Below are 26,495 nucleotides of genomic sequence, written 5' to 3'. Positions count from 1 at the left end.
TATTTGTTTGTTTTTTTTAAGATCCTAACATTTGCTCAGTGTGGACAGAACCCATCACTGGTGGCTCACACCTGGAATCCCAGCTACTCAGAAGGCTGACATAGGAGGGTCTTGGTTTGAAACCAGCCAGGACAGCAAAGCCTTGAGTAAAAAAAAACAAAAGAGCTAAAAGATAGGTCCTGAGTTTAAGTCCTACTACTGGCACAAAAACAAATGATCAAACAAGACATGGGCAGAAAGATCTGCCCAGAGAGGTTTCTACAAGGGGCATGTGTGTGTGCGTGTGGGGTGCTGATTTGGGGGCTTAAACTCGGGGCGTGGGTGCTGTCCCTGAGCTTCTTTTGCTCAAGGCTAATGCTCACTCTACCATTTGAGCCACAGCTCCACTTCCAGCTTTTTTTTTTGTTTTTGGTGGTTCATTGGAAATAAGAGTATCACTGGACTTTCCCACCTGGGCTGGATTCAAATCAGATCGCAGCCTCTTGAGTAGCTAGGATGACAGGCGTGAGCCACCAGTGCTTGATGTGGATAGTGATTGCACTGTTTATTGGTGGCACCCAACAAGCCGGGCAGTGACAGTGTCTAGGTGATGTTGTGTTGGGTGCTACCATGCCCTGCTGGAAAATCAACTCTTAATGTAAAAGCAGTCATGTTATAGACCTTGGAAAGGAATTCTTTTTTGAAGCAAGGTATAGGGCTGTCAGCCGGGTATCAATCAGTGGCTCCTGGTAGAGGCTCTGAGTTCCAAGGCCTCCCTATCCCCTACCCCACCCCCCCAGTTCCCACCTGCTCAGCTCTCCTGCATCCTATGTGAAGATAGCATCTCCTGTCTTCTGAGATCTTTGCCAGCATCCCTGCTGAGCCTGTCCCTAGGTTGTGCAGGGAGGGCCTGCTTCCCCCATGATGCCTTGCGTCCCCTGATACTTGTCAGGGGGTTGTCAGGGTGGACTGACAGCCATCTGCAGGTGCAGGACACCGCTGTGAGGAGGGAGGGGAGCTCACAACTCCATGGCACCCTCTCTGTCTGTGACAGGGAAGTGCAAGGCCAGCCTCTCCACAATGGAGGATCCTTGCTCTGGGCCTGAGCTGTGGGGCCTCTCCAGGGTGCTCTCCAGGGTGCTGAATGCTTAGCCACCAAATATTGGAGTGGGTCCTGCTGCCTAATTCCTCCTGCTGGGGTGGAAGGAGGGTGGAATGGGAGGCAAGGGAGGGGGAGGGGCACAAATGGACTCTCCCTCCCTCCTTCCCTCCTTCTGTCCCTCTCTTCTCTCTGCCCTCTTTCTTTCCCTCCTTCCCTTCTCTCCTCCCTCCTTTCCCTCCTTCCCATCCTCCCTCCCTCCTTCCCTTCCTTCCCTCCCTCTCTCTGCCTTCCTCCCCTCTCCTTACCCCTCCTCTACTCTGCCATCCCTTTTTCCTCTCCCATCCCCCTTCCTCTCCTCTCTTCCCCTCCTGCCCTCCTCTCCTCCCCCCTTTTCCTTTCCCCTCCCCTCCTCCTTCTCTTTTTCTTCTCCCACCTCTCCCTCTCTCTTTCTCACCTTCTCTCTTCCTTTCCCTCCTCTCCCTCCTCTTTCTGCTCTCTCTCTTTCTATGTCTCTGTCTGTCTGTCTAGCTGGGAATTTCATTCACAGCTGGTCCTCCACCCCTTGGACTAAGCCGCCACTTCTGGCTTTTTGCTGCTTCATTGGAACTACAAATCCTAAGATTCTGATTGCCTAGGCTGGTTCCAAACCAAGTGCCTCCAACCTCAGCCTTCTGAAGTAGCCTTTGCATTCTCTCTGTGATGTTTTTGATGAACACACATCTGTTTTAAATTTTCATTTGAGAAAGATACATTTATTAATGTCTATTTTATGGCCAGTGCATTCTGTGTTGTATCCAGGAAATCCTCACCAGTTCTAGACTTTTGAAGCTTGTCATCGGTATAGTGTGTGCTTTCACATCTGTTTGCTTTTGGTCTTATCAGGGATTTTATATTTACAGAGCATTTCCTGATGATTGCATGTCTGAACGTGGATTTTGTCATGGATTTTTGCAATGTAAAGTTATGGAATTATTGATATGCTTAGCATTGAGTGTATCATCTTACTGTTCTCTTTCTATTTGTTCATTGGTTGTTCTTTTCTTTAAATATTCCTTTCCTTTCTGCATTCATTTGCATTATTTTTAATATTCTACTTTATCTGCTCTGTGGGGCTTCTTGCCATTATTTCTCCTTGTTTCATATTTAATGGTTGATTTGTGGTTGATTTATCTACCACAGTAGAACTAGAATGAATATTGTATCAACTCATTAAATACAAGAAATTTCTCATTGTATATTTTACTTTGACAGAAGCACTAAACTCCATATAACATTATTGCTTTTAGTTTTAAGCCACAAATTATATTTTTTAAGTTAAAAAAAACCACAAGATGGGTGCTAGTGGTTCATGCATGTAATTTTAGATACTCAGAAGGCTGAAATAAAAAAATCAAGGTTCAAAGCCAGACCAAGCAGGAAAGCATGAGACACCAGCAAAATGCTGGAAGTAGAGCTATAGCTCAAATGGTAGAGTGTTCATCTTGAGCTGAGGGACAGCATCCAGGCCCAAAGTATAATCTCCAGAACCTGCTAATAGTACTATAGAAACTTGGTATGCCTCATAAACCACATTACTAATACATGCTAAGCTAAGACAGATGCTCCCGTCTGGACTCTTCATATGATGTGTCTCACAGTCTTTCCCAGTAATTATCAGCTTGCTTGTACCAACATAACCCACCCCAAATTTACTTGGTCTGCCACAGAAACGTAAGCGCTGTTAAATGAGTTGTTAGCATTTAAAAATGAAAAGATTTACCCTCACAATAGAGATTTTTTTTTTCAGATTATTTAAAAGTACTCTTAGCTGGGTGCCAGTGGCTTACATGTGTCATCCTAGCTATTCAGGAACCTGAGATCACAGCCAAGGGGAGGAGGAAGAGGTCAAGGGAGAAACAATCACTAAAAGAAGACATCAGGGGGGCTGGGAATATGGCCTAGTGGCATGAATGCTTGCCTCCTATACATAAAGCCCTGGGTTCGATCCCTCGGCACCACATATCTGGAAAATGGCCAGAAGAGGAGCTGTGACTCAACTGGCAGAGTACTAGCCTTGAGCAAAAAGAAGCCAGGGACAGTGCTCAGGCCCTGAGTCCAAGCCCCAGGACTGGCAAAAAAAAAAAAAAAAAAGACATCAGGTTTTGGAAACTCCTTAAGAATTTAGGTACCTGGTGGGTGCTTGTGGCTCATACCTATAATCTTAGCTACTTGGGAGGCTGAGATCTGAAGATCAGGGTTCAACGCCAGCCCAGGCAGGAATGTCTATAAGACTCTTATCTCCAATGAACCACCAAAAAGCAGGAAGTGGAGCTGTGGCTCAAGTGGTAGAGCACTAATCCTTGAGCAAAAACGCTCAGTAACAGCTCCAGGATACATACACACACACACACACACACACACACACACACACACAGTGAGAGAGAGAAAGAGAAAATATGAATTCACATTCATATATCTTAATCCACATTAAGGTATTCCGAATTTGACCAGATAACAAAGATGATCAGGACTCAGAGTTGCTGGGCAGACGGATGATGAGTTGAAGGCCAAGCAGGAGGTCTCGTAGAGAAGAGGGCCCGGAGGATCCTAACTAGAAAAATTTGGTCCAGGAGAGTTTTTGCCAGCAGGAATATTATACTGAGCAATCTCAGGGATTTGTCCGCCCCATGTTGTCCTGGGGCCTTCTATTGAGGATGTCAGCAGTTGTTACATGCTGTTGCAGGAGTCCATGTACTTGTCCACTCGGCTCAGCTGTGAGCAGATAAAGGAGACAAGCAAGTGTTGAATCTCCAGTGCCTAGCACCCAAGTTGGGGATAGGCAAAAGCATGAGACCCTACCAAGAGACTGAATAAGTATGCATTGTGGAGCATGACTTTCACACTTTCTTCTCTGAAGTAGTTATGACGCTCCCATGTCTTCATTAGAGTCTAAATCTGAATGCTCAGACTCATCAGGAGGCCTTGCTAAACAAAGATGGCTGGTGCCCACCTCAAGTTTCTGGACTGAGGCCACCCCCCAAAAACTTGCCAAACAACAGGTGAGCTAGAAGTCACTAGTCTTATTTTTCACCTTGATAATCACTTCTGCTTATCATCCACATGTGATTACACAGGACTGTTTTTAAACTCCAAAGATGATGAGATTTCATGGGCAACTTTCAGGCGAGATAGGGAGCCAGTTAGGATCTAATCACCAAGGTGACCTTCTTCCCTTCTCTCTGCTCTGCAGGCTGGAGTGAAAGGTCAATCTCTCATTTCCTTTTCCTTTGCGTCATTTGCCCTGGATGAACTGCCTCTCCGTCCTCTCTGGTCCCAGTCCATGCTCAGTTGCTAGTACAAGGCAAGAGATGGCTGGATAGAACTCATGGGTTCGAACAAGAGAGGCAAGACAAAGCTCCCTAAATAATTCTGCCTAACCTGAAAGGGACCAAGGAGACTTGCAGGGTTTGTGGGCAGAATTTCAAGGGCTTTCAACTCAAAAGCGTCAAGATGGGCGGGGAATATGGCCTAGTGGTAGAGTGCTTGCCTCACATACATGAAGCCTTGGGTTTGATTTCTCAGCACCACATATATAGAAAACAGCCAGAAGTGGTGTTGTGGCTCAAGTGGCAGAGTGCTAGCCTTGAGCAAAAAAAGCCAGGGACAGTGCTCAGGCCCTAAGTCCAAGCCCCAGGACTGCCCCCCCCCCGCAAAAAAATATAAGATGTGGGGCCAAGCTGGGACTGAAAAGAGGGCACACCAGGAGCCAGGCATTGCCAAATTCCAGAGAGAAGCTCCTTCAAATTTTAAACTTTCTTTTATTGTGCTATTCCTTTTGTGCTCAAGGCTAGCACTCTACCACTTGAGCCACAACCCCAATTCTGGCTACTTGGGTATTTAATTGAGAATAAGAGTCTCACTGACTTTCCCACCTGGGCTGCGTTTGAACTGTGAACCTCAGATCTCAGCCTCCCAAATAGCTAGCATGACAGGCAAGAGCCACTGGCACTCAGCTTCTCCACTTGTTTTGTCCTGAGGTTGCTAATTGGTCCTTGGATACATCATGGAGTTTCTGGAACTGGGAAAACTATGCAATGTATTGAAGCCTCCAGGAACCATCCCCTGAGCCCAAGGTCTCCTCCTGGCCAAATTTCCTGTGGAAATGTTCTCCCAAACATGTCTTCCATCTTTCTGCTTCAGAGATTAAAAAAAAAAATCCCACAGTCAGCTGTGCAGACAAAGTGGGGGAAAAAAAACCCAAAAACAAAAGGCAGGAAGGCTGAGCACATTCTCTACAAGAACATAAATAAGAGCAGGCTGTGTTTCCTCCATTAGGAAACAGACTCCAGGAGCAATGTGTCTGTTCCAGTGTAATTATCATGAAAGTGGTCGACAATTTACTCAGCACCAAGGCTCATAACCAGACTTCAAAGAGAGGAGTCCTCTGGGGACTGTTTACAAAAGGCATTTAACAAGAGGTAATGTTTCTAGATCAGATTCAGATCCTAATTGAAGCTTCCAAAAATGGGAGAAGAAAAATAAACAAATAAAACTAACCAGAAATCTTAAGAGACTCTTGGGTTACAGCAGAGAAATAGCTTGAGTATGCGGATGGAAAGAAAGAAAAGTTTTCCAGAAAAGTGGGGGGGCAGGGTATCTCCATGCTGTTGGCTGGTGGGGGGCAGGGGAGGGTGAGAAAAGAAAGTTATTTGGGCCATAAATTCCTAGTTTGGAAAAACATGGGTTCCATCTGTTCCTCTTTGTTTGTTTGTTTGTTTTCTTAATCCATCATGAGGCTTGAACTCAGGGTGGGCATTGTCCCTGAGCTCTTTGGCTCAATGCAAGCCATTTTGAGCCACAGCCCTACTTCTGGGTTTTGGATGGTGAACTAGAGATGAGCCTTAACAGATTTTCCTTCCCTGGCTGGCTTCAAACTGCAGTCCTCAGACCTCAACCTCCTGAGTAGCTAGGATGACAGGCGTGAGCTACCAGCACCTGGCTTCGTTTATTTGCCATCATTTCCACGACATTTGACTTGGCCATTCTTTAACAATTGTCCATTCATTCCACGTCAGGCACAGTGTTAACAGTGGAAGAGCCATAGGGAACACAACGTGGCCTTTTTGAGTTGTTGTTTTGTTTTGTGCCAGTTCTGGGGCTTAAACTCAGGGCCTGGGTGCTGTTCATGAGCTTTTTTCCTCATAGGTAGCACTATACAACTTGACTCACAGTTCTACTTAGGAACTTTTTTTTTTTTTTTTTTTTTTTGTAGTTTAGTGAAGATAAAGAGTCAGAAAGAATTTCCTGCTGGGGCTGGCTTTGAACTGTGATCCTCAGAACTAAGCTTGCTGATTAGTTAGGATACAGGCACAAGCCACCAGTATCAGGTAACATAACATGACTATTCTTCCTTTCCTAGATCACCAGTTCGTGTAAGCAGGAGACACGTTTTCCTGCCTCCTGTCACCTTGCATGCACTTTACTTTTCTATCAAATCCCATGTTGCTTAGGAGTTTGAGTCACAGGGCCTTTAGACACACATTCATTTGTGATTCAGGACATTGGATACTAGTGCTTTTGCTACCACTATGAGCTGTGTGCTTGTGAGCAAGTTGCTTACCCACTCTGTTCTTCAGTGTCACCATCTGTAAGATAGGATCGTGGAAATCTTGGTTAAGGAAAAGAAGGAAGAAAGAAAAGAAAGGGAGCTGGCCAAAGATGCTCACTCTGGTCATCTTGATCCTCAGGAAGTTGAGGTCTTAGGAGCTAGGTTCAAAACAAGCCCAGGCAGAAAAATCCCTGAGACTTAATCTCCAATTAACCAGCAAAATCCTGGAAGTAAAACTGTGGCTTATGTGGTAGAGTACTAGCCATGAACAAAAATGATAAATGAGAAGGTAAGGCTCTGAGTTCAAGCCCCAGTACTGATATTTTCCACCCCACCCCCAAGAAAGAAAGAAAAAATGATGTGAAATGCTTAGCACAGTGCCAAGTATCTAACAAATGTTGATATTAGAGCCCTGGGCTCTGTTGCTCGGAGCACTGGTCACCATTTGTGACTTGAATGATTCGTTATTATGGAGAGTGGAGAAGCTAGTAGATGAATATCTACTTCTGCCTGTTAGATTACACATTCCACGAGAACTGTGTTACTTATTGTTCTCTTCACAGCACCTACTTCAGTGACTGGCATATAACCTGATTGCCTAATGAGTTAATGAATGGATGCATTTCTTCCCAGACTCCTCTTGTATTGCAGAGGAAAGAAGAATTGAAGGAATGCCAGCACAACACTTGTCTGAGAGTTCCTGCCCCCCCCCCAGCCCCCAAACAAGCCCCAACATCTGTTTGTGCTGGAAGCCACCATAAAAGCATTCTTAAAGCAAGAGGGAGAGAAGAACTATAAAGGGAGAGATTGATAGCCTGCCTGGGATCCTAGATCTATGGCTGCAGCTACTCATGGAGGCAGAGAGAGGATGGGAAGAGAGAGGCATCATCTTGAATGAGAGGCAGGGGAATACTTGGGGAGGCAGGGACAGACAGAGAGGGGCAACTGGATGACCAGATGAGGTAGGAGGAGGAAAGTGGGAGACAAATGTTGGAACTGGCAGCCAACTCCCCTAGTTGAAAGATAGACAGTTTTAAGAGGCAGAGAGTGGACGCAGGCTTTGGCTTTGGTTGGGTGATTTCTGACCAGGCCTAGTTGAACAGGTACATTTGGGGCTGTGTGGCTGGGAGCTTCTCCAACAGCCCCTCAAAAATTGGTACGGAGGACTTACAGCTTTACTATTGCCTTCTGTTTAAGTTGGAAGCCTTACACTCGCCCTTACTGTTTTTGTTTTTTTTTGCTCAAGGATGGTGCTATAACCACTTGAGTCACACCTCCACTCTAGCTTTTTGCTGGTTAATTGGAGATAAGAGTCTGACAGCTTTCCCTGCCCCAGACAGCTTTAAACCTCTATCCTCAGTTCTCAGCCTCCAGAGTAGCTAGGTTTAAAGGTGTGAGTCACCAGTACCTGGCTACAAGATTTGACTTAAGATTGGTCTTGTTGCTTGGGTTTCCTTTTGGTAAGCCCTGATTTCAGGGGTCCCCAAAGACCACCAAGGAGCCGATTCCATTGCAAGTACACGAGAGTCTTTATTGCAAGCTCAAGCCTGGACTCACAGTCTTCACCCATGCAGCGGATCTGGATTGAGAGCCCCGCCCATTCCTAGCAGGGTTTTTATAGGGTTGTCAGGGGCATTTCATGCACCATAGTGTCATACAGCAAATTACATTATGCCACGGGAAAATAATAAAACAATTTTAAAAGCTGGTTGGTGCAACTGGTGGGAACAGGTCTGGAAAAGGTGGTTGGCTGGCTCATGGGGGCTGTCACTTAAGCTGGATGGTCCAGGCCCTCATGACGTACGTGCCATCCTGCAGGGCTGTCTAGCCCTATGTTGCTGCCTGAAGCAGCAGCTAGACCTTGAGGCCTCCTCCGCCACCTGCTGATTGACTGAAACTGGGGAGTTTACCACAAAAAGTGGGGTTGAGATCTGTGTCCTAGAGTCTAAGTCCTTGGCATTTTCTTAGAATAGCTGCTAGGGAGTAACATTGTTAATAGTTGGCTGTGGCTGAGAGGGACTGATTTGAACTGCCTGGGTGTGGGGAAGTAAAACAGTTTTATTCAAGCTCAATTATTTAGGCAGGGCCATTGGTACATTTTGAATAGTGACTCAAAGTATCCTAGCCCCACTGACTTCAGGCTACCTAAATTATTTAGATTGTATTGATAGTTTGTCTCGGCCTTACACTTTCTTTCTTCCTTCCCTTCTTTTCCATCTTTAGCTTCCTTCCTTCCTGCTCTGTCTAGCTCTTGCTCTAGCTCTCTGTTAATGAAATGTGTCAAGGATTTGACTAGGCTGAAAGAAACTGAGGGGGGTGGATTTTGGAGGGAGTAGAGCTGACTCCATCTTGATTAGGGAAACATGGTAGCAAATGTTGCGGGGGAGTAGAGCTGACTCCATCTTGATTAGGGAAACATGGTAGCAAATGTTGGGGGGAGTAGAGCTGACTCCATCTTGGTTAGGAAAAATATGGTAGCCATTGTTCAAATGAAGTTAAATATTAGGTCAACCCGACTGCAAAATTCTGCTTCTGTAAATGGCTTGCTTGCTGTACCCCTATGTCAACTCCTACATCTGTGCCATGCTTTCACCTTTATAAACCCCAGTCGAGGACTGTTAGGGGTCGCAGTTTCAGCTCCAGAGCCTGTGCTGCATCCCTGGCCCATCAGTTCGCTTTTTACTTCCCCAGTAAATCCATCTTTGCTTGAGACAGTCTCTGCGAGGTGGACTGTGGAGGGACATGGGTTTGAGTCCCACTTGGGGTACCTCCCCGAGACCCTGAAACAGTGATCACATCTGCCCCCCCCCCACCCCTGGGATAAGCCCTGTCCACAGACCCAGCTATCAGGAGGACTTGAACCCAGAACCTGTAGCTCTGGTGCAAGCAATGAAGTAGCCTGAGAATCAATTAAGGGCAGACGAGGAAACTGAGGCTCAAACGGGGCAGAGTGAGGGTGAGCAAAGAGGCCCAGCCTGTCCACAGGGACTCCCAGCAGGTGTCCGCAGGCCTCCAGGCAATACCCAGTTTCATTGGATTTACTTGAATTTTTTTTTGTTTGTTTTTTCTTTGGCCAGTCCTGGGCCTTGAACTCAGGGCCTGAGCACTGTCCCTGGCTTCCTTTTGCTCAAGGCTAGCACTCTGCCACTTGAGCCACAGCGCCACTTTTGGCCGTTTTCTGTATATGTGGTGCTGGGGAATTGAACCCTGGGCCTCATGTATACGAGGCAAGCTCTCTTGCCACTAGGCCATATCCCCAGCCCCGATTTACTTGAATTTTATCAGAGTGGCAGCCAGTGGTGTTTGTGATAAGCTGCTCTGAAACCGAGCCGGGACCTCTGCGGTCGCCTTGAACCAGTGTGTCATGGCCTATCAGGACCTTACTCCCTGAATGGCCTTGGAAAATCTGGTAGCCTGGCATGCTGAGCCGCCTCTGACCTGCAGAGATGGGCTCTGCCACCTGGAATGGGGCCAGACGGAGAGTGAGGTGTATTTGAATTCTCATTGGTGGAAATCTGTTCTTGTTCAGACCACAAAATATAACTAATAAGCTAAGCACCTGGCTACTCATGTAGCTAAGATCTAAGGAACATAGTTCAAAGCCAGTCTGGGCAGGAAAATCGGTGAGACTCTTATTTCCAATGAACGACACTCCCCCCCCCCCCCCCAAACAAACACACACAAACAAAAACCAGAAACAGAAGTGTGGCTCAAGTGGTCGAGCCACAGCTGGGCACTGGTGGCTCATGCCTGTCATCCTAGTGCTCAGTAAGCTGAGATCTGAGGATCTCAGTTCAAAGCCAGCCCAGGCAGGAAAGTCCATGAGACTCATTTTTTGGTTTTTGATCAGTCATGGGAGCTTGAACTCAAGGCCTGGCCACTGTCCCTGAGCTCTTTCTGCTCAAGGCTAGCACTCTACCACTTTGAGCCACAGCGTCACTTCTGTTTTTCTGGTGGTTATAATTAGAGAAATGAATCTCATAGACTTTTCTATCTGGGCTGGCTTTGTACTGCCATCCTCAGATCTCAGCCTCCTGAGTATTGAGGATGACAGGCGTGAGCCACTGGTACCTGGCTCCATGAGACTCTTCTCTCTAATTAACTACTAAAAAGTCAGAAGTGGAGTTGTGGCTCAAGTGGTAGAGTGCTAGCCATGAGCATAAAAGCTTAGAGTTCAAGCCCCAGGACCTGCACAAATAAACGAACAAAAAGGCTAAGGAACAGAGCTCTCGGGCCCTGAATTTAAGCCTCCAAACAGACAGACAGACAGACAGACACCACACATGCATAGTAGGAGTTAATGCCTGGGAAGAACTTGTCTCCCAGTGGCTTTAAGCAACAGACCTGAACAGGCCTTATAGCTGAGTTCATAGGTGAGTCCAGATGCAGGCTGTCACCAAGGAGCAATGTCATCTCAAGGTCATCTCAGCAGGCTATGGCATCTTAGGCATCTTTGTAACGATTATGGATCCTTCCTCTGCCTAGAGCACAGAGCAGGCACGTCTCAGGTAAAGGAAATATTCCTATCGATAACCATTACAATCCACACTCTGCAAACTGTTATTTAATGACCAGGAGATTTCATTAAGCCAGATCACAGTAATCATTATAATAGCTGAGTACTTTCCACGTGCCCTTCCTGGAGCAAAAGCTTTCCTTTCACAAACCTTGCTTGACGGTCTGACACTGAAAGCAGAGCTATTAGCCTGTGGCTAGGAGGAAGAAAGGACAGAGGGCTGGGGAAATGTGAGCTTCAGAAACCGTCTTGGCATTCCTGGGATGAATCCAAGGCCTTGCCAAACATCTTTGGGTCACCTGAGATGTGTTTGTGTACTAGCAGCACTAGATGCTGAGGACTGGGTACTTGGATGAGACAGGCTCAGTGGATTTATCGACCATGTGGTAACAAGATTACCGCTGGTGTGGGGTAGGTAGGTAGAAGGGGAATGCCAATTATACAAAGGAGTCAGGAACCAGCTCCATATCCTGGCTGGCTCATTTTGCCAAATACCTGTCATTGCTCTGGAGTAATGACTGACTACAGGCCAGTCCATTTTCTGGTTTGCTTTTGTTTTTGTTGTCTGTGACTGGTGCTCCAACTCAGTATCTGATTCTCTCATTCATTGTCTGATGCTACCACCCAAGTCATGCCTCCAACCCTGAAAGGGCTCTACCTTCCTTCCTTCCTTCCTTCCTTCTTTCTTCCTTCTTTCCTTCCTTCCTCCCTTCCTTCCTTCCTTCTTTCCTCCTCCTCCCCCTCCTCCTTCTCTCTGACTCTCTCTCTCATTCTTTCTTTCCTCTTTTTGTTCAAAACCAGGAATGAAACTCTGGAATCTGTCACTTTTGCTCACTGGCTGGTCCCCTAACACCCTAACCATACCACCAGCCCCTCAGTGCACTTTCTGGTTCAACAGTCAATCTCCACCAACAATGAGCCCAACAGGGACTTTTCCAGTTTTGGAGTGTAGCCCAGAGATTAACATCACATTCTAGTTCAGGTCTCATGCACCCACCACACCTCTAATACGATCTTGGAGACTATGCCGTGACTTTATTAAGGAAACTGTACCTCGTTTCCCAAATTCTTAGCAACCTGCACAATGATGCCCGTATCCTTAGACTAATCAGTCATTAAACCTTATCCACAAAAGTGCCTAAGACTGGGGGCTCTGAGCATTGACAATTTGGTCAAGCTACCTGGCTTTTTATTCCGTGTGTGTGTGTGTGTGTGTGTGTGTGTGTGTGTGTGTGTGTGTGATGCTTTATAATCACTTCTTTATGAAAGAAGTCGCTATGCTTAAATGAATCTGCTCGGTGAAAGATCCCTCTGTGTGTCTGTCTATGAATTCTTTCTTCGGTGAGATGAAGAACTTGGTATCTATCTCCTCAAGACTATACACTTGGCAGCTTGAACTGGCTCACAGGTCAGATCTAAGAGTTTCTGTGGGTCAGGGGTCTGGGCCTGGATTCACTGGGTCTTCTCTGAGGCTGCCATCGAGATGTCAGCCAGGGATGAGGTCTCATCTGAAGATTTAACTGAGGAAAGATCTATAGCCATGTGTGTTCTATTGGACCATTCCTTGTTCTCAGAGCAGCATGAAGTGATTAACACAAACCTAGATTGTACAGCAAGACCAAGGGGAATATCTATAAACATGTATATATATATACATATATTTAAATATCTTCACAAAATACATATAAGAACACATTTCTCTTATATTTTATATATTATATAGATAAACATACTTATATATACCATATACATGTGTGTATATATAATCTATGTATAATATAACACACACGTGCACATACACACACACATATATTGTGTTCACCTGCCGCTGCGAGGATCTTGATGAATTAAATAACATGAGATTAAATCAAGCATAACAGTACATGAGGCAATTAAGAGACACGGTAAATGTGAGATACATGGGCTGTCGTTGGTGTTTCTTGGCAGGCGGCTGTTTTTCAATTAGCATCAATTCGCTATGCAAGGGTGTTTCCTTTTAACTGTCCACTTCCTCGTACAATGGCTCTTGATCAGAGTCGGCCACTCCTTCACACACCTGCTCCTCTCCCCCTTCCTAAGGTGTCTCAGCACCCTCAGAGAGCTCTCAGCATGCGCATAACGTCGTTTGGCCATCTTCACCTTCTTCTGTCCACAGCACCCACTTTCAGCTTTTTCTATGTATGTGGTGCTGAGAATCGACACATGGATGTTTCCAAAGATGGTACCCAGACTGAACCTTGTGCTGTCACTCTACCTAGAGTTGGTATGTGAACGCATCAGATCATGATAAATACAATTAAATAACACTGTCATTACTAAACACTAGGAGCAAGTTCTAACAAAGGGTCACCAGCACTGGCACATGTTCATCTGCCCTGTTCTCCATGCATCTTATTGCTCTTATATCAGAAAGGTGATCCCAATCCTATGGCTTAGGAATTTCACATTAACCACAAGAAAGTCTGCTGCTGAGTGTCAGGTGTAGTATGTGAAGACTGTGGAACTTCAAATGACAGATAGCACTCAGCCAAGTTTTAATAATGACCGTATAGGTTTAGAAGCAGGAACTCCCTAAGATGGGGACTAGGGATACCAGGACAAAAGGATAGATGCAATCTATATATAGCTCAGACGACCAACAATGTGCTCTTGGCTGGCTTCAAATATTACTTATCCATTTACAGTAGGAAACACCTTGAGAATTTTTTTCTGTCTCCTAACCAAGTAGAGTGTGGATATTAATCTTCAGCTGTGCTGAGAAAAGTGCGAATTAATCGTGTACATGTGTCTTACAGAATCCTCCCAGCCCTCAGGATCACAAATTGCACACCACCACAATGACATAGCTGCTTCCATGAAAAGAATGAGTTTGCCGGGCACCAGTGGCTCACACCTGTAATCCTAGCTACTCAGGAGGCTGAGATCTGAGATCATGGTTCAAAGCAAGCCCAGGCAGAAAAGTCCATGAGACTCTGATCTCCAATTAACCACCAGAAAACTGGAAGTGGTGATGTGGCTCAAGTAGTAGAGCTCTAGCCTTGAGCTGAGGAGCTTAGGGACAGTGCCCAGGCCTACAGTTCAAGCCCCAGGACCCATAACAACAACAACAACAAAAAAAAGTAGTTGAATCCCACATGTAAGAACTAACTTACATCTTTCAAACTTCTTGATTAGAAGTAGCCCTACACCCAAAGTAGTTGAATCCCTTACCATTTTATTTGAGCTACTTTTTTGGAAACTATTATGGCTGTAATTATACACTTGTAAGTTGTCTCTGTGTGTGTGTATACCACTGTTTAATGGTGGCTTGAAATACATACAGAATTTCTTGTAGGAAATCTTACATGACATATATGTTCAAGTTATAAAGTGAAGTATTCTAGCTACTGGAAATCACTAAACTCCTTAACAAAGATTTCAGCTTACAGGACAGATTGCAGAAAACCTTGGGGAAGAAGAGCAGTTGGTCCAAGGCTTATGTGCCCTTCTGTTGGGTATTTCAATTTACTTCAATGATAACTCACTTGAGAACTACGTGAAGTAAGTAAGGACAAAATCACCTTCTAATGGCACTGAGAGATAAAGATATATTTATATCTAAAGTATAATGAGGCCCTTTTTTTTTCAAGCAATCTCAATACGTTTATCTCTTCAGTGAGAAACTAAAACAACTAATAGAGAAGAGGATTGGCACAGAGAATTTCATAGAGAAACTAGGATTTATTAGCAAACATGAACTGTACTCCAGAGCATCACAGAAACCCCAGCCAAACTTTCCCAGTCCAGAATACATGATATTCGATCATGAATTCACAAAGCTGGTACAAGAACTTGAAGGTAAGGCTTGTACTGATATTCAGTAGAAGGTAATTTTGATTGTATGTGTATTTTATAGATACATGCAGATTATATGATAAACCCCAAAGTTGAGCTGTAGCCCACTGAAAGACTTGGGTTTCTGCAATATTGGAAGGATACTGCATATCTGTCATGAGTTAGGTAAAACAACCTAAATGCAATGAAAACATTGATGAGGTTGTAATAAAGTAGTACTTTGGGTGTTTAAACAGGACGCAGACCATGTGTTTGACGTGTGTAAAGCCCCAAGTTTGATACAACCACAAAAGCGAACAGAACTTTGTAACAGTCATTAAATAATCTTTCTTTTACAGGTGTTATAACTAAGGCTATTTATAAGTCCAGTGAAGAAGACAAAAAGGAAGAGGAGGTAAAGAAAACATTAGAGCAGCATGACAACATCGTGACTCACTATAAAAATATGATTTGAGAACAAGTAAGTACACGTGAATTGTCCGCTCATTATTGATCAGTACTTTCTGCTTTAGGGAACAATTTTCCTGCATTTCAAATGAAAGAGGATGCAGAAAATGAAACTCATTCTTTTCAAAAGCATCTGAGTATTAAACAACTTGAGCCTTTTAATGTATGCTAAGCACACAATGTTGTGGATTAAAAACATGAATCAAACATATTCTCATATCAGACCCAGAGGGACTTGTTAATAAATTACTATATTAAATCTAGTAATAAAGCTAATCTTAGATAAGAAAGCAACAAGACATGCCTAATTTAGTGAAATAAGAGCAGAGGCTTACAGCAAATAGAAGTACAGTCCTAAAAGGATGCTCAGGGATAAAATACACAAGAAAAACGAGAAGGAAGAAAGGCAGAGTAGGACAAATAGTGTTAAGTTTGACAGTAGTGTTGTTGGCATGTACATAAACATTGTGCTAGTTGTGTGAAGGAGAAATTCAAGGACCAGGGTCTGGGAATGTGGCTTAGCGGTAGAGTGCTTGGCCTAGCCTGCATGCAACCCTGGGTTCCATCCCTCAGCACCACATAAACTACAAAAGCCAGAAGTGGCGCTGTGGCTCAAGTGGTAGAGTGCTAGCCTTGAGCAAAAAGAAGCCAGGGACAGTGCTCAGGCCCTGTGTCCATGCCCCAGGACTCCCTCTGCCCCCCTCCCCCACCCAAAAGAAGTTTACTGTGGGAGTAGGTTGCCCTTTTTGTTAACTGTGTTCTGCCAACTCATTGAGCATGGTGTTGAGATGTTTGTCTCAGTAGTAGCGGTTGAGCTCAGGGCCTCCTGCCTCCAGTGAGGCAGATGTATCCCCTTCCCTGTCATTTTCTTTCCTACAGTAATGCGGAAATTGAAATTTTAAGGAAGTAATCATACTGTGGTACAGTTAACATTCAATCTAAGCTTGGTTGTCAGTTCAAAGCAAACCAGAAACGAGAATTATCTGATCAAAATTTAAATCACCAAACGACTTCAGTGTTAGTAGGATTTTTCATTTATGTGTTGGTACAAATACAGAGTCATTTCCAGTTGGGAAAGTAAGATTTTTGGCATAATGGAAGCTACTTGAAATGTGATGTATAGCCTACATTTCGAGCTGAAAAATTTAGTTTATTTGGAAGAAAAGAATGATTTGACACAATAACCGTAGTGACTCATTTTTTTTTTTTTTTGGCCAGTCCTGGGCCTTGAACTAAGGGCCCTGGCTTCCTTTTGCTCAAGGCTAGCACTCTGCCACTTGAGCCACAGCGCCACTTCTGGCCATTTTCTGTATATGTGGTGCTGGGGAATTGAACCCAGGGCCTCATATATACGAGGCAAGCTCTCTTGCCACTAGGCCATATCCCCAGCCCCCCCCTTTTTTTTTTTTGGCCAGTCCTGGGCCTTGAACTCAGGGCCTGAGCACTGTCCCTGGCTTCTTCCCGCTCAAGGCTAGCACTCTGCCACTTGAGCCACATCGCCGCTTCTGGCCGTTTTCTGTATATGTGGTGCTGGGGAATCGAACCTAGGGCATCGTGTATCCGAGGCAGGCACTCTTGCCACTAGGCTATATCCCCAGCCCATAGTAGTGACTCATTTTTAAATTCATTTATTTATTTATTTGCCAGTCCTGGTGCTTGGGACTCGGGGCCTGAGCACTGTTCCTGGCTTCTTTTTGCTCAAGGCTAGCACTCTACCACTTGAGCCACAGCACCACTTCTGACTTTTTTCTATATATGTGGTGCTGAGGAATTGAACCCAGGACTTCCTGTATACGAGGCAAGCACTCTACCACTAGGCCATGTTCCCACCCTCCATGACACTCTTACCTCCAGTTCATCACCAAAAGCTGGGCTGAGGTTCAGGTGGAAGAGCTCTAGCATTGAGCAAAAAGGCTCAGGGCCCTTGAGATTAAGCTGCAATACCAACACAAAAAATTATGATTGTGAAAACTATGTGGCAATATGATACAATTGTAAGACAAATAGTAATTAAACTAAGCATTACAAACTTATGTGTGGACCGATTATAAGAAGTTTAGAAAACATACACTGGAAAACAAAAGAAAATAAAGAAATGATCAACTTCCCACTGTAGTAGTATTAGGATGGCGAAAGTTGAAAGCTTTTTCCACCTTTAAACATTCTGATTGTGGGCTGGGAATGTGGCCGAGTGGTAGAGTGCTCACCTAGCATGCACAAAGCCCTGGGTTTGATTCCTCAGTACCACATAAACAGAAAAAGCCAGAAGTGGCCCTGTGGCTCAAGTGGCAGAGTGCTAGAGTGCTAGCCTTGAGCAAAAAGAAGCCAGGGACAGTGCTCAGGCCCTGAGTCCAAGCCCCAGGTCTGGCCAAAAAAAAAAAGTTTCTGAAACAAATGCTAGGAAATGAAACATGTTTGTGGTGGTGGTGGTTTGTGTTTTTGCTTTGTTTTGTTGGTTCTTTTTCTGTTGGAGGAGTGAAGGGGAACACAGAATTGGAGTGAGGAAGAATGAACGGTGGCAGTTCACAGTAGATACCATGGAAGATGAACTGTGCAACTTGTAGGCAGGGACAGAGGAGGAAACTGGGGGAAGGCAAAGGAGGGACTGACAGCATCCACAATATAAATGTACACATCGCCCAACTTACAAATGGCAACCTCAATGTACAACATCTTAGTAATAACATTAAAATTTTATTTGATAAAATACCCATGCTGTGAGACCCCACTGGAATTTAAGATTTATTTAATCTGGTATAATGTTTAGGTATTAAAAAATATTTTTTTTGCGGGGGGGTTGCCAGTCCTGGGGCTTGAAGTCAGGGCCTGAGCACTGTCCCTGGCTTCTTTTTGCTCAAGGGTAACACTCTACCACTTGATCCACAGCGCCACTTCTGGCTTTTTCTGTTTATGTGGTGCTGAGGAATGGAACCCAGGGCTTCATACATGCTACGCAAGCACTCTACCACTAAGCCACATTCCCAGCCCCTAAAACTGCTGTAGTTTTTAATCATAGGTCACCAAACCATGCAGTTAGTAAGATTAGGCTTGTTTTCTTCCTACGAACCCTGAAAATACCAATTCAGTATTTGTATCAATATACTTTTATGCAGATACAAAATTTTCATTTTGTATGCTGCTGAATTGGATGATCTAAGAAAGTTGTATATTTGAGTCTTACATCTATACTAATCTAATATTTTAGCCTTCTAGATAAAAAAGGGAAAAACCTAAGTTCCAATCTGGCTTTTCCAATTTTGTTCCTGTTTAATAGGAAAAGACAATCATCACCAAGGTTCTTAAAATGATGGAGCTCAGATGAATGGCATTCAGCCAGAAGAAATTAGTAGGTTGCGAGAAGAAATAGAAGAATTAAAAAGTAACCAGGAACTTTTGCAAAGCCAGTTGGCTGAAAAGGACTCTTTGATTGAAAATTTGGTAAGTAGATGTTAAATTTAAATAAAAGATCAAGAATGATTCTTATTATCTTGTTTGATTGTATTGCTAGCTCCCATAAACTACAGGATCATATATTAAAGTTTTATGATACAAGCTTTGGAATTAGTCTAAGCTTTAGTGCTTCCTAGATAATTGAATTTTTTTTTTCAGTTATAGGGCTTGAACTCAGGGCCTTTGATGCTGCCCCTGAGCTTGTTTTGCTCAAGGATAGCTCTCTACCACTTTGAGCCACAGCTCCACTTCTGGTTTTTCTGGTGGTCAATTGGAGATATGAGTCTCACTGACTTTCTGCCAGGGATGGCTTGGAACCTTGGTTCTTAGATCTCAGTCTCCTGAGTAGCTAGGATTAGAGGAATGAGCTACCGGTGCCTGGCTGATAATTGAATTTTTATTTTTGCCATTCCTGGGACTTGAACTCAAGCCTGGGTATTATCTTTTTTTTTTTCCAGTCCTGGGCCTTGGACTCAGGGCCTGAGCACTGTCCCCTGGCTTCTTTTTGCTCAAGGCTAGCACGCTGCCACTTGAGCCACAGCACCACTTCTGGCCGTTTTCTGTATATGTGGTGCTGGGGAATCGAACCCAGGGCTTTGTGTATACGAGGCAAGCACCTTGCCACTAGGCCATATCCCCAGCCCCCTGGGTGTTATCTTTTACTATCATTGTTTTCTCTGTGTGTGTGCGCGCACACATGTGCACACGCCCACACATGCCAACAATGGGCTTACCTTTTTATATGTGAGCTCTAAACTCGGTGCCTTGGGCTGACTAAGAAAGTACTCTATCACGTCAGCCAGGCTCTTTCCCGAATTCTAGCCTTGCCTTTTACTATCAATAAGTTATGAGAATATCATTGTCAAATCTAACAAATGCAAAACATTTGGACAGCATTTTCACCCATATTAGGAAATGAAGCCAGTATGTGTGATTAAACAGGATGACAATTTTGGAAACAGTTTTCAGCTCTTTTTGGTCATTTCTTCATTCCTTACCCTGTGATTTTCTGCAATTTGAAGGCCAAGAGTAAACTCTGTTCATCCAATAAACGACCAGTTAAAAGGCCATCATAATGCACTAGCATTCCCAAAGCAGAAATAAGAGTATATTGGAAAAGATAGTCATATTGTTTTTCCAAATAAAAATCAAGAAGAGAAGCCTAAAAGATCTCCTTGTTGCAATATGAGGAATAAAAAACGAGATGAAATTCACCTCACAAAGCACAAGGTCAATCATAGTTCCCCTGCCTTGTGTTTTAGAACGTAAGTGGAAAGTAAGAAAACTGAAATAGAAAACTATAGATTATTAACAAAATTAAATATAGTGTGCTGATAACACAATCATTTATTTGAAATATGACAGAGATGAGCTAAAAAAGTATTTCAGATCACAGACTTTGAAATAGAACAAATCACCATCCTATGATTGATTTTTGTTAACCAAACAGAGAATAATTAGTAAAGAAATATATGGAATCACATTATTGGAGAATTTTTTTTCTGAGGCAGAGGCAAATTATATATCTAGCATGAATATGACCTTTCTGTCTCACTGGAAAAATTCTAAGAAAAATCAATGCCAAGAAAATCTGTAACAAAATTGGTAGGGGAAAAAATTAGATGAAGAAAAAAAAAAGACTAAGCCAAGAATATTGAGTGCAGAAACAGTTTTGTTTATTCATTATTTTTTTTCAGAAGACAAAACAATACCCTTTTTATTTCGTTTAAAACTCTGGTGAAATAGGTTTCCATGACATTCCTTTTTATTTTTTGCCTGTCCTGGGGCTTGAACTCTGGGCCTAGGCACTGTCCCTGAGCTTCATTTGCTCGAGGCTAGCGCTCTACCACTTAAGCCACAGAGCCACTTTGGCTTTTTTTTTTCTGAGTAGTTTGTTGGAGTCTCATGTACTTTGCTGCCCGCTGGCTTCAAATTGAGATCCTCAGATCTCAGCCTCCTGAGTAAGCTAAGATTACAGGCATGAGCTACTGGCGCCCAGCTAATAACCCTTAAAACATTTGTGTAAACCAACCTATGGTGAGTCACACTATACAGACTTCATCAGAGTGTGTACAGACGCCTAGAGTATTTACAAATGCTATTTGTTAGGTAGTAAAGTTTCTGTTGCAATTTTTCCAGCACATATCCACAGTCAAAGAAAGGGGGTGTATTTGGTATTCTTGTATAAAAAATTCTTAACAAATAGAGAAAGGCAATTTTTCCTGAGAGAGGGATTTGTTCGGACATGAGTTTTCTTCAGACAGTTAGGAAGATAGAAATGGGATGCAGTTGTAAAATCCTAAGAAGGTCTAAGTTAACATTTTTCTTCTTTTAAATTATTTTAAGTACCATTAAGTTAAAATGTTTACATTCATTATAAAAAATGCTGTTAAATCGTATGCAAATGATTTAGCACTGATTGCTGCAATGCAAATTGCACTTTAAAAAAAAATTATTGTGTACATGGAAGAAAAAAAATATCTTGGTTGCTACCCTGTGTACAAATTCTGAGTGAGCTCAGATCCGTCATCCAAGCTGAGCTTGCAGAAGCATCAGTCACAGCTTGGCAGTCTTGAAAACTGACAATTGCGCTTGACAATACACCTCAGAAAGCAATCCTCGCTGCCTTGAGTACCAAACGGCCTCCAGTGATCTCCACGAACCGTGAGCTTGGCATGTGGCACAGATATGAAGAACTTCTAGAAAAACCATAATCGATCCAAAGAAGCATATGATTTGGGGCAATACACATTAAACTTAAAAAAAAAAAAATCTCAATTGTCCTGGTCTCAGTTTCTGCCAGCAGTGCAGGGGCCAATGCCGAGGCAGGCTGGCTGGAGACGGCCCAGCTGCGAGGAGCGGGGGCCATGCGCTGCTGTCCTTGGCCCTTCCCCAGAAGCAAGCCTCTTGGGAAACACATCGCTTTCAAAACAAAGGCACAGAAATCACGCATGGGAGGAATGTTCAGTCTGTCTGGCTGTCACCATAAGGATTGCTGGTTCGAGGCCCTCGGAGGAGGGGGGATCCTCCTTGTCCCCCAGCAGCACTGACTCAGGCCAAGGCCAGAGCGCACCAGGAATCCTGTCCCAGGGAGGATGTGACTTCCACCGGGGAGGACAGACTGAGGCCGATGTAGAGCCCATCCTGAGCTGAGTACTTGAGCTCGCCGTTCTCAGGGGCTGTAGTGACAGAGTGTATACCCAGCACAGAAAGGCTGGGAGTGGCTGGCAGCCAGGGTAGAATTCCTTTCCTCTTGAGGAGACACTTATCTCTTGGGTCAAGTTCATGGTTCACCTGATTGCCAGCAACCTCCCCTCTCTGTAGCCAGAACTTCTACTTGTGCTTGACCTTCTGTTAACAGTCCTTTATGCTATTCTAAAAACTAGTTTCCAGGGAGAAGATGAATAAAAAACCACAACAGAAACCAGTCATCCTGGTTCCCAGGGACACCCCGCACCCCAGAACATCCAGACCCTGTTGTCCAGAAGCCATGACTCATCAAAACTTCCTCCTAAATGCTTTGTATCTCTGACACATGAGGAAATGGTGGGGAGTCAGGGGGGCCAGGGACCCTAGACCAAGAAGAATGCTCTTCCTATGGAGGCAGTGACAGCAAGAAAAGGCAGTGACAGCACTTGGAGCATGTGCTCTGTGGCACTCCAAGCAGGGCAGTAGGTCCTGGGAGGGGGGGCAGGGGGAGAGGCAGGCTGGTGATAGAAGCCCAAAGATGACCCCTCAGGCTGTGTGGAGTTCCACTGTTGAACCTACTATCAGTCTGTAGCCACTAGGAGCCTCTGCAGTGCCAACTGCAGGACACTGGGCCTCACAAGGGGTGGTGACAAAACCTCTGGGTGGGCCCACAGCTTTTTGCCATTGGGGCCACCCAGTGGACAGCATTAGGACATGCAGCCATTGGCTGAAGCAGGGGAGGCCCCTGGAGAAATCCAAAATGTCCGTCTCGAAGGGGACCAGGTGGTCATAGGACAGGTTGTTGACATAGGCCTCAGGGTCATCACCATCTTCCATCTCTGAGGTGAACTCGCTGCTGTTTTCAAACAAATGCTCTGTGGGATCGTCGCCCAAGTGCTGGTCAATAACTATCGTTTCTGTGTTTGCTAATCAAAATAAATTGGACCTCATGGTTTCTGATATTTTGACAGGACTTTGGAAGCTGGGTTGAATTTTATGTACATTATCATTTTTTAACACCTGATGCAGAGGAGATCTTTCAAAGAAGGTGAGCACAACTTCTGACCTAGAATACTTGCAGGGCATGCTGATGATTGTCTTAAGCAGCTTCTCCACCTCATTGAGCCTAGTCTCTATGTCGTGAGCATCCTTGATGGCTACCAGCCCTGACAACTTAGAAATAGGATCTGTGGCAGCAGGGTGACCAGGCCAGCTCAGACGTCACAGGCCTCAAATAGGTGATACTTGTCGCAGTGGCACGCGAGCCAGTTCGGGCCGGTCCTCGGGGAAGGCGTCACGGAGCCGCTTGCACAGGCGGTTCAGATAGGCGAGGCTCCGGTGCAGGTAGAGCACGCTGCAGTCTGACCACTCGGTGCGGATCTCAAAGAACTCCTCGTCGTCGCCGAGCCGGCTGACGCTAAGCCTGCGGATGCCATTCACCCAGCAGCCGCGCACGAACATGTTCACCAGCGAAGTGCCCTCAAACACCGCCGAGGCCATTGAACTTAAGATTCTTATACTTGACATTCGTCAGCCAGGAACTTTTATTACAGCTGTGAGCCACTGTACCCAGAACGAACCTGGTATTTATTAGAATATGGTTTAAAGGTTTTATGACCAATAAATAAAGAATATGAGTCCTAAAGAGAGAATTCAAGAATAAGTGCCAAAAGAGTATTTTTCAGGTCTAGCTTCCAATCATGTTTAGGCTTTGTTGCAATGATTTTAAAGGTGATTACATTGTTAACTTTAAAAGCAAATGCCCTCCTTTTACTTTATGTCAGAGCTCTAGTTGAATTTCAAATAACCCCATGTATTTTAAAGTCTAGCTAAATGAATAAAATCATCAAGATCATAGTGTGGAGAAAATTGATTATTTGTCATTTTAAAAGACATGATGTTTTGCTTCTATGTTTTGCTTCTGATTATAAAATCCTGGGACTTGAACTTGTGTTCAAACACAGCTTTCTTGATACCAGTTGTAGCCCTGCGTTCTACTATAAAACCTGTCATGGGACACCATGTTTCTGTAGCAATTTTTATTACCATAACAAGCAAACAGACTTTTCCATAATTTTGGCAAATAACGTGATTTGGGATTTGGAAAATGACACTAAAATGGTATTTATAAATGAAGACATTCGAAATACTTGACGATTTTGACACAAGGAAGCAAGTCAACTTATTCCTTTATTCAGCAGATGCTAATTAGCTTGAGTTTTTAACAAATACAGTGGTCAGGTGATGCTGTTTTCTATACAGAGCCCGAGCCAGTGTCCCTCTGATGAAAGCTCTGCACAGAAACCCTTGACAAAATGCATCCCAATGCATTACAGAGCACCAACATCTTGGGCTTTCTGCCAGGCTGGCTTTGAACTGACATCCTCTTACCTCAGCGCCCTGAGCCGCTGGGATTGCATGTGTGCAGGCATGTGCCCAGGCTTTTAGAGAAGTCTTTATGGTGTCTGATCTCTGAGCACTTTGCTTTGCTTTGCTTCCTCTCTCTTGTTTTTCAGTCATGGGCAGCAGCTAGGCCTTGGTGCTGTCTCTGAGCTCCTTTTTGCTCAAGGCTAGCACTTGAGCCACAGCTCCACCTCCAGCTTTGTCTGTGATTAGTTCACATGGAGTTTGCTGCCCGGGCTGACTTCAAACCTTGATCCTCAGAACTCAGCCTCCTGAGCAGTTAGGATTGAGGGCGTGAGCCGCCAGTGCCTGATGACTGAGCTCCTTTCCTTTCTTGTTTAATTTTTGCCAGTCTCAAGTTTCTCGTACCTTTTTTGGCCTTCACGTATACCTATAATATTAAATAATTGCCGATATTGTTTTCTACAGAAGGGTTTGGAGGGCCAAATCTCTTTGTTTGTGGAGGACCTCCGGAGCCGTCAGGACCGTCACAGCTCTTGTGATACAGTAAGGGTACAGTGGTGCTGGATCTTCTAGCACAGGGCAGGAGCGTGGGGTCTGGAACGGGGCTCTGTGATCAGAAAGATCCAGCCAGCCACTCGGCTTCTTTCTCTAGTCTTATACTTGTCAAACGAAGTTAAAGCTAATTTTCCTTGTTGCTCAAGTTTTGGGCAAAAACAGCAACCACAATATCAAAGGAAGCACCAGAGGCTCTCCAAACCGGGGCGCGGGTGCTGGCCTGTCCCTCTGGCGCAGCGGGGGCCTCCCTGGAGCTGGGAAAGGGCTGGAGGTCCCCATGGACCCATGGAGACACAGATGAGGGCGGAACGCAGGCCGGCCGGGCCCGAAGCCCAGGTGGACCGGGGAGGGCGGAGGCATGCGGGGCAGAGGCGCACGGCCCGTGGCGGGGCCTTGGCTCCAGGTGCCAGGGGCCTTGACAGGACCAGCCTGGCTCAGGCTCTCGGTCAGGAGAACCAAAGGGATTCGGGCCATTCTAGGCCACACTGCGTTGCACGTGGCACGTCGCCTCCTGCACCCCTTCGGGAAAGCCTCCCTGCCTCCCCTCCCCCCTCCCCCCCCCCCGCGTGCTTCACCCATCCGAGGCGAGGAGGCCGCGCCTCAGGGAAGCAGCTGCAGGTGCTCCGGGCTATCCGAGCTATCCTGTGTGACCAACAATTTCAGGACTGATCTGCCTTCCCCACGGTCCTTCAGCACTCCTTTGAAACGCTGTCTGAGCTTCCAATGGTTGCACAGAGGGATGGCAAGGTAACCAGGCCCAGCTGAGGTGCTGCCGGTTCAGAACCAGCATTCCCCTCCGTTGCCCTCCTCTCTGCCCTCTGCCTGGTTCTCCCCGGACTCGGGTCTTACTGCCCGCTTCCCATGAGGGAAATTCATACCTGTGTCACGTTGTGAATGGAGGAACTCCATCCTGAGCAAGGAGGTTTGAATGAAAAAGCTACAAAAATCACACACGTGCATATCCATAAAACCAAGGATGTGAAAAATACATTTATTCAGCATTTATATAAAAAAATATAGTGACCAGGTAGGCATGGCACAGTGGTAAAGCTCTTGTTTAACACAGAGAAGGCCCTAAATTCAACCCCAAACATGAAAAAAGTATTATAAATGATCTACCAGATTCTTTTTTTTAGAACTATCAAAGTAGGAGGGGATTAAGTGATATAAACAGATTCTTGTTTTATGGGAAAATATCTGCTGTTTTGAAGGTTTACACGTGTAATCAAATTTTAAGAATCTTTAAAGATGTCTAGATCAAATTGATTTCATCAGAGTCCTGATTATTTTTCAGCTATTTCTTACTTGTTGTATTTGTTCAAATGAAGATAATTTACATAAAGCAAAAGAAATATAGTTCAAGTGTACAATTTGGTCATTTTTCAATATGTGTGGTCCCATAATTAACTGTCAGCTCAAATCAGGCATCCCAACTAGGCCTGGCATCGGGGAGACCTATGCCCAGCCTG

The 26,495-nt window shown here is 44.8% G+C and overlaps 1 protein-coding gene and 1 pseudogene across 1 annotated transcript; one reads left to right on the top strand and one right to left on the bottom strand.

Moving 5' to 3' along the window:
* Nucleotides 1-8,463: 8,463 nt before the first annotated feature.
* Nucleotides 8,464-15,472, top strand: LOC125345410 (general vesicular transport factor p115-like). The gene is made up of 4 exons (XM_048337584.1): nt 8,464-8,468; nt 14,599-14,724; nt 14,840-15,021; nt 15,357-15,472. The coding sequence occupies exons 1-4, from the start codon at nt 8,464-8,466 to the stop codon at nt 15,470-15,472; spliced, it is 429 nt and encodes a 142-aa protein (XP_048193541.1).
* A 7,178-nt stretch (nt 15,473-22,650) lies between these two features.
* LOC125345409 lies at nt 22,651-23,604 on the bottom strand (annotated as a pseudogene).
* Between the last annotated feature and the right edge of the window lie 2,891 nt (nt 23,605-26,495).

This window comes from Perognathus longimembris, unplaced genomic scaffold, assembly GCF_023159225.1.
Source record: "Perognathus longimembris pacificus isolate PPM17 unplaced genomic scaffold, ASM2315922v1 HiC_scaffold_5660, whole genome shotgun sequence".
NCBI classification, from domain to species: domain Eukaryota; kingdom Metazoa; phylum Chordata; class Mammalia; order Rodentia; family Heteromyidae; genus Perognathus; species Perognathus longimembris.
This window is presented reverse-complemented; position numbering and strand designations above follow the sequence as displayed.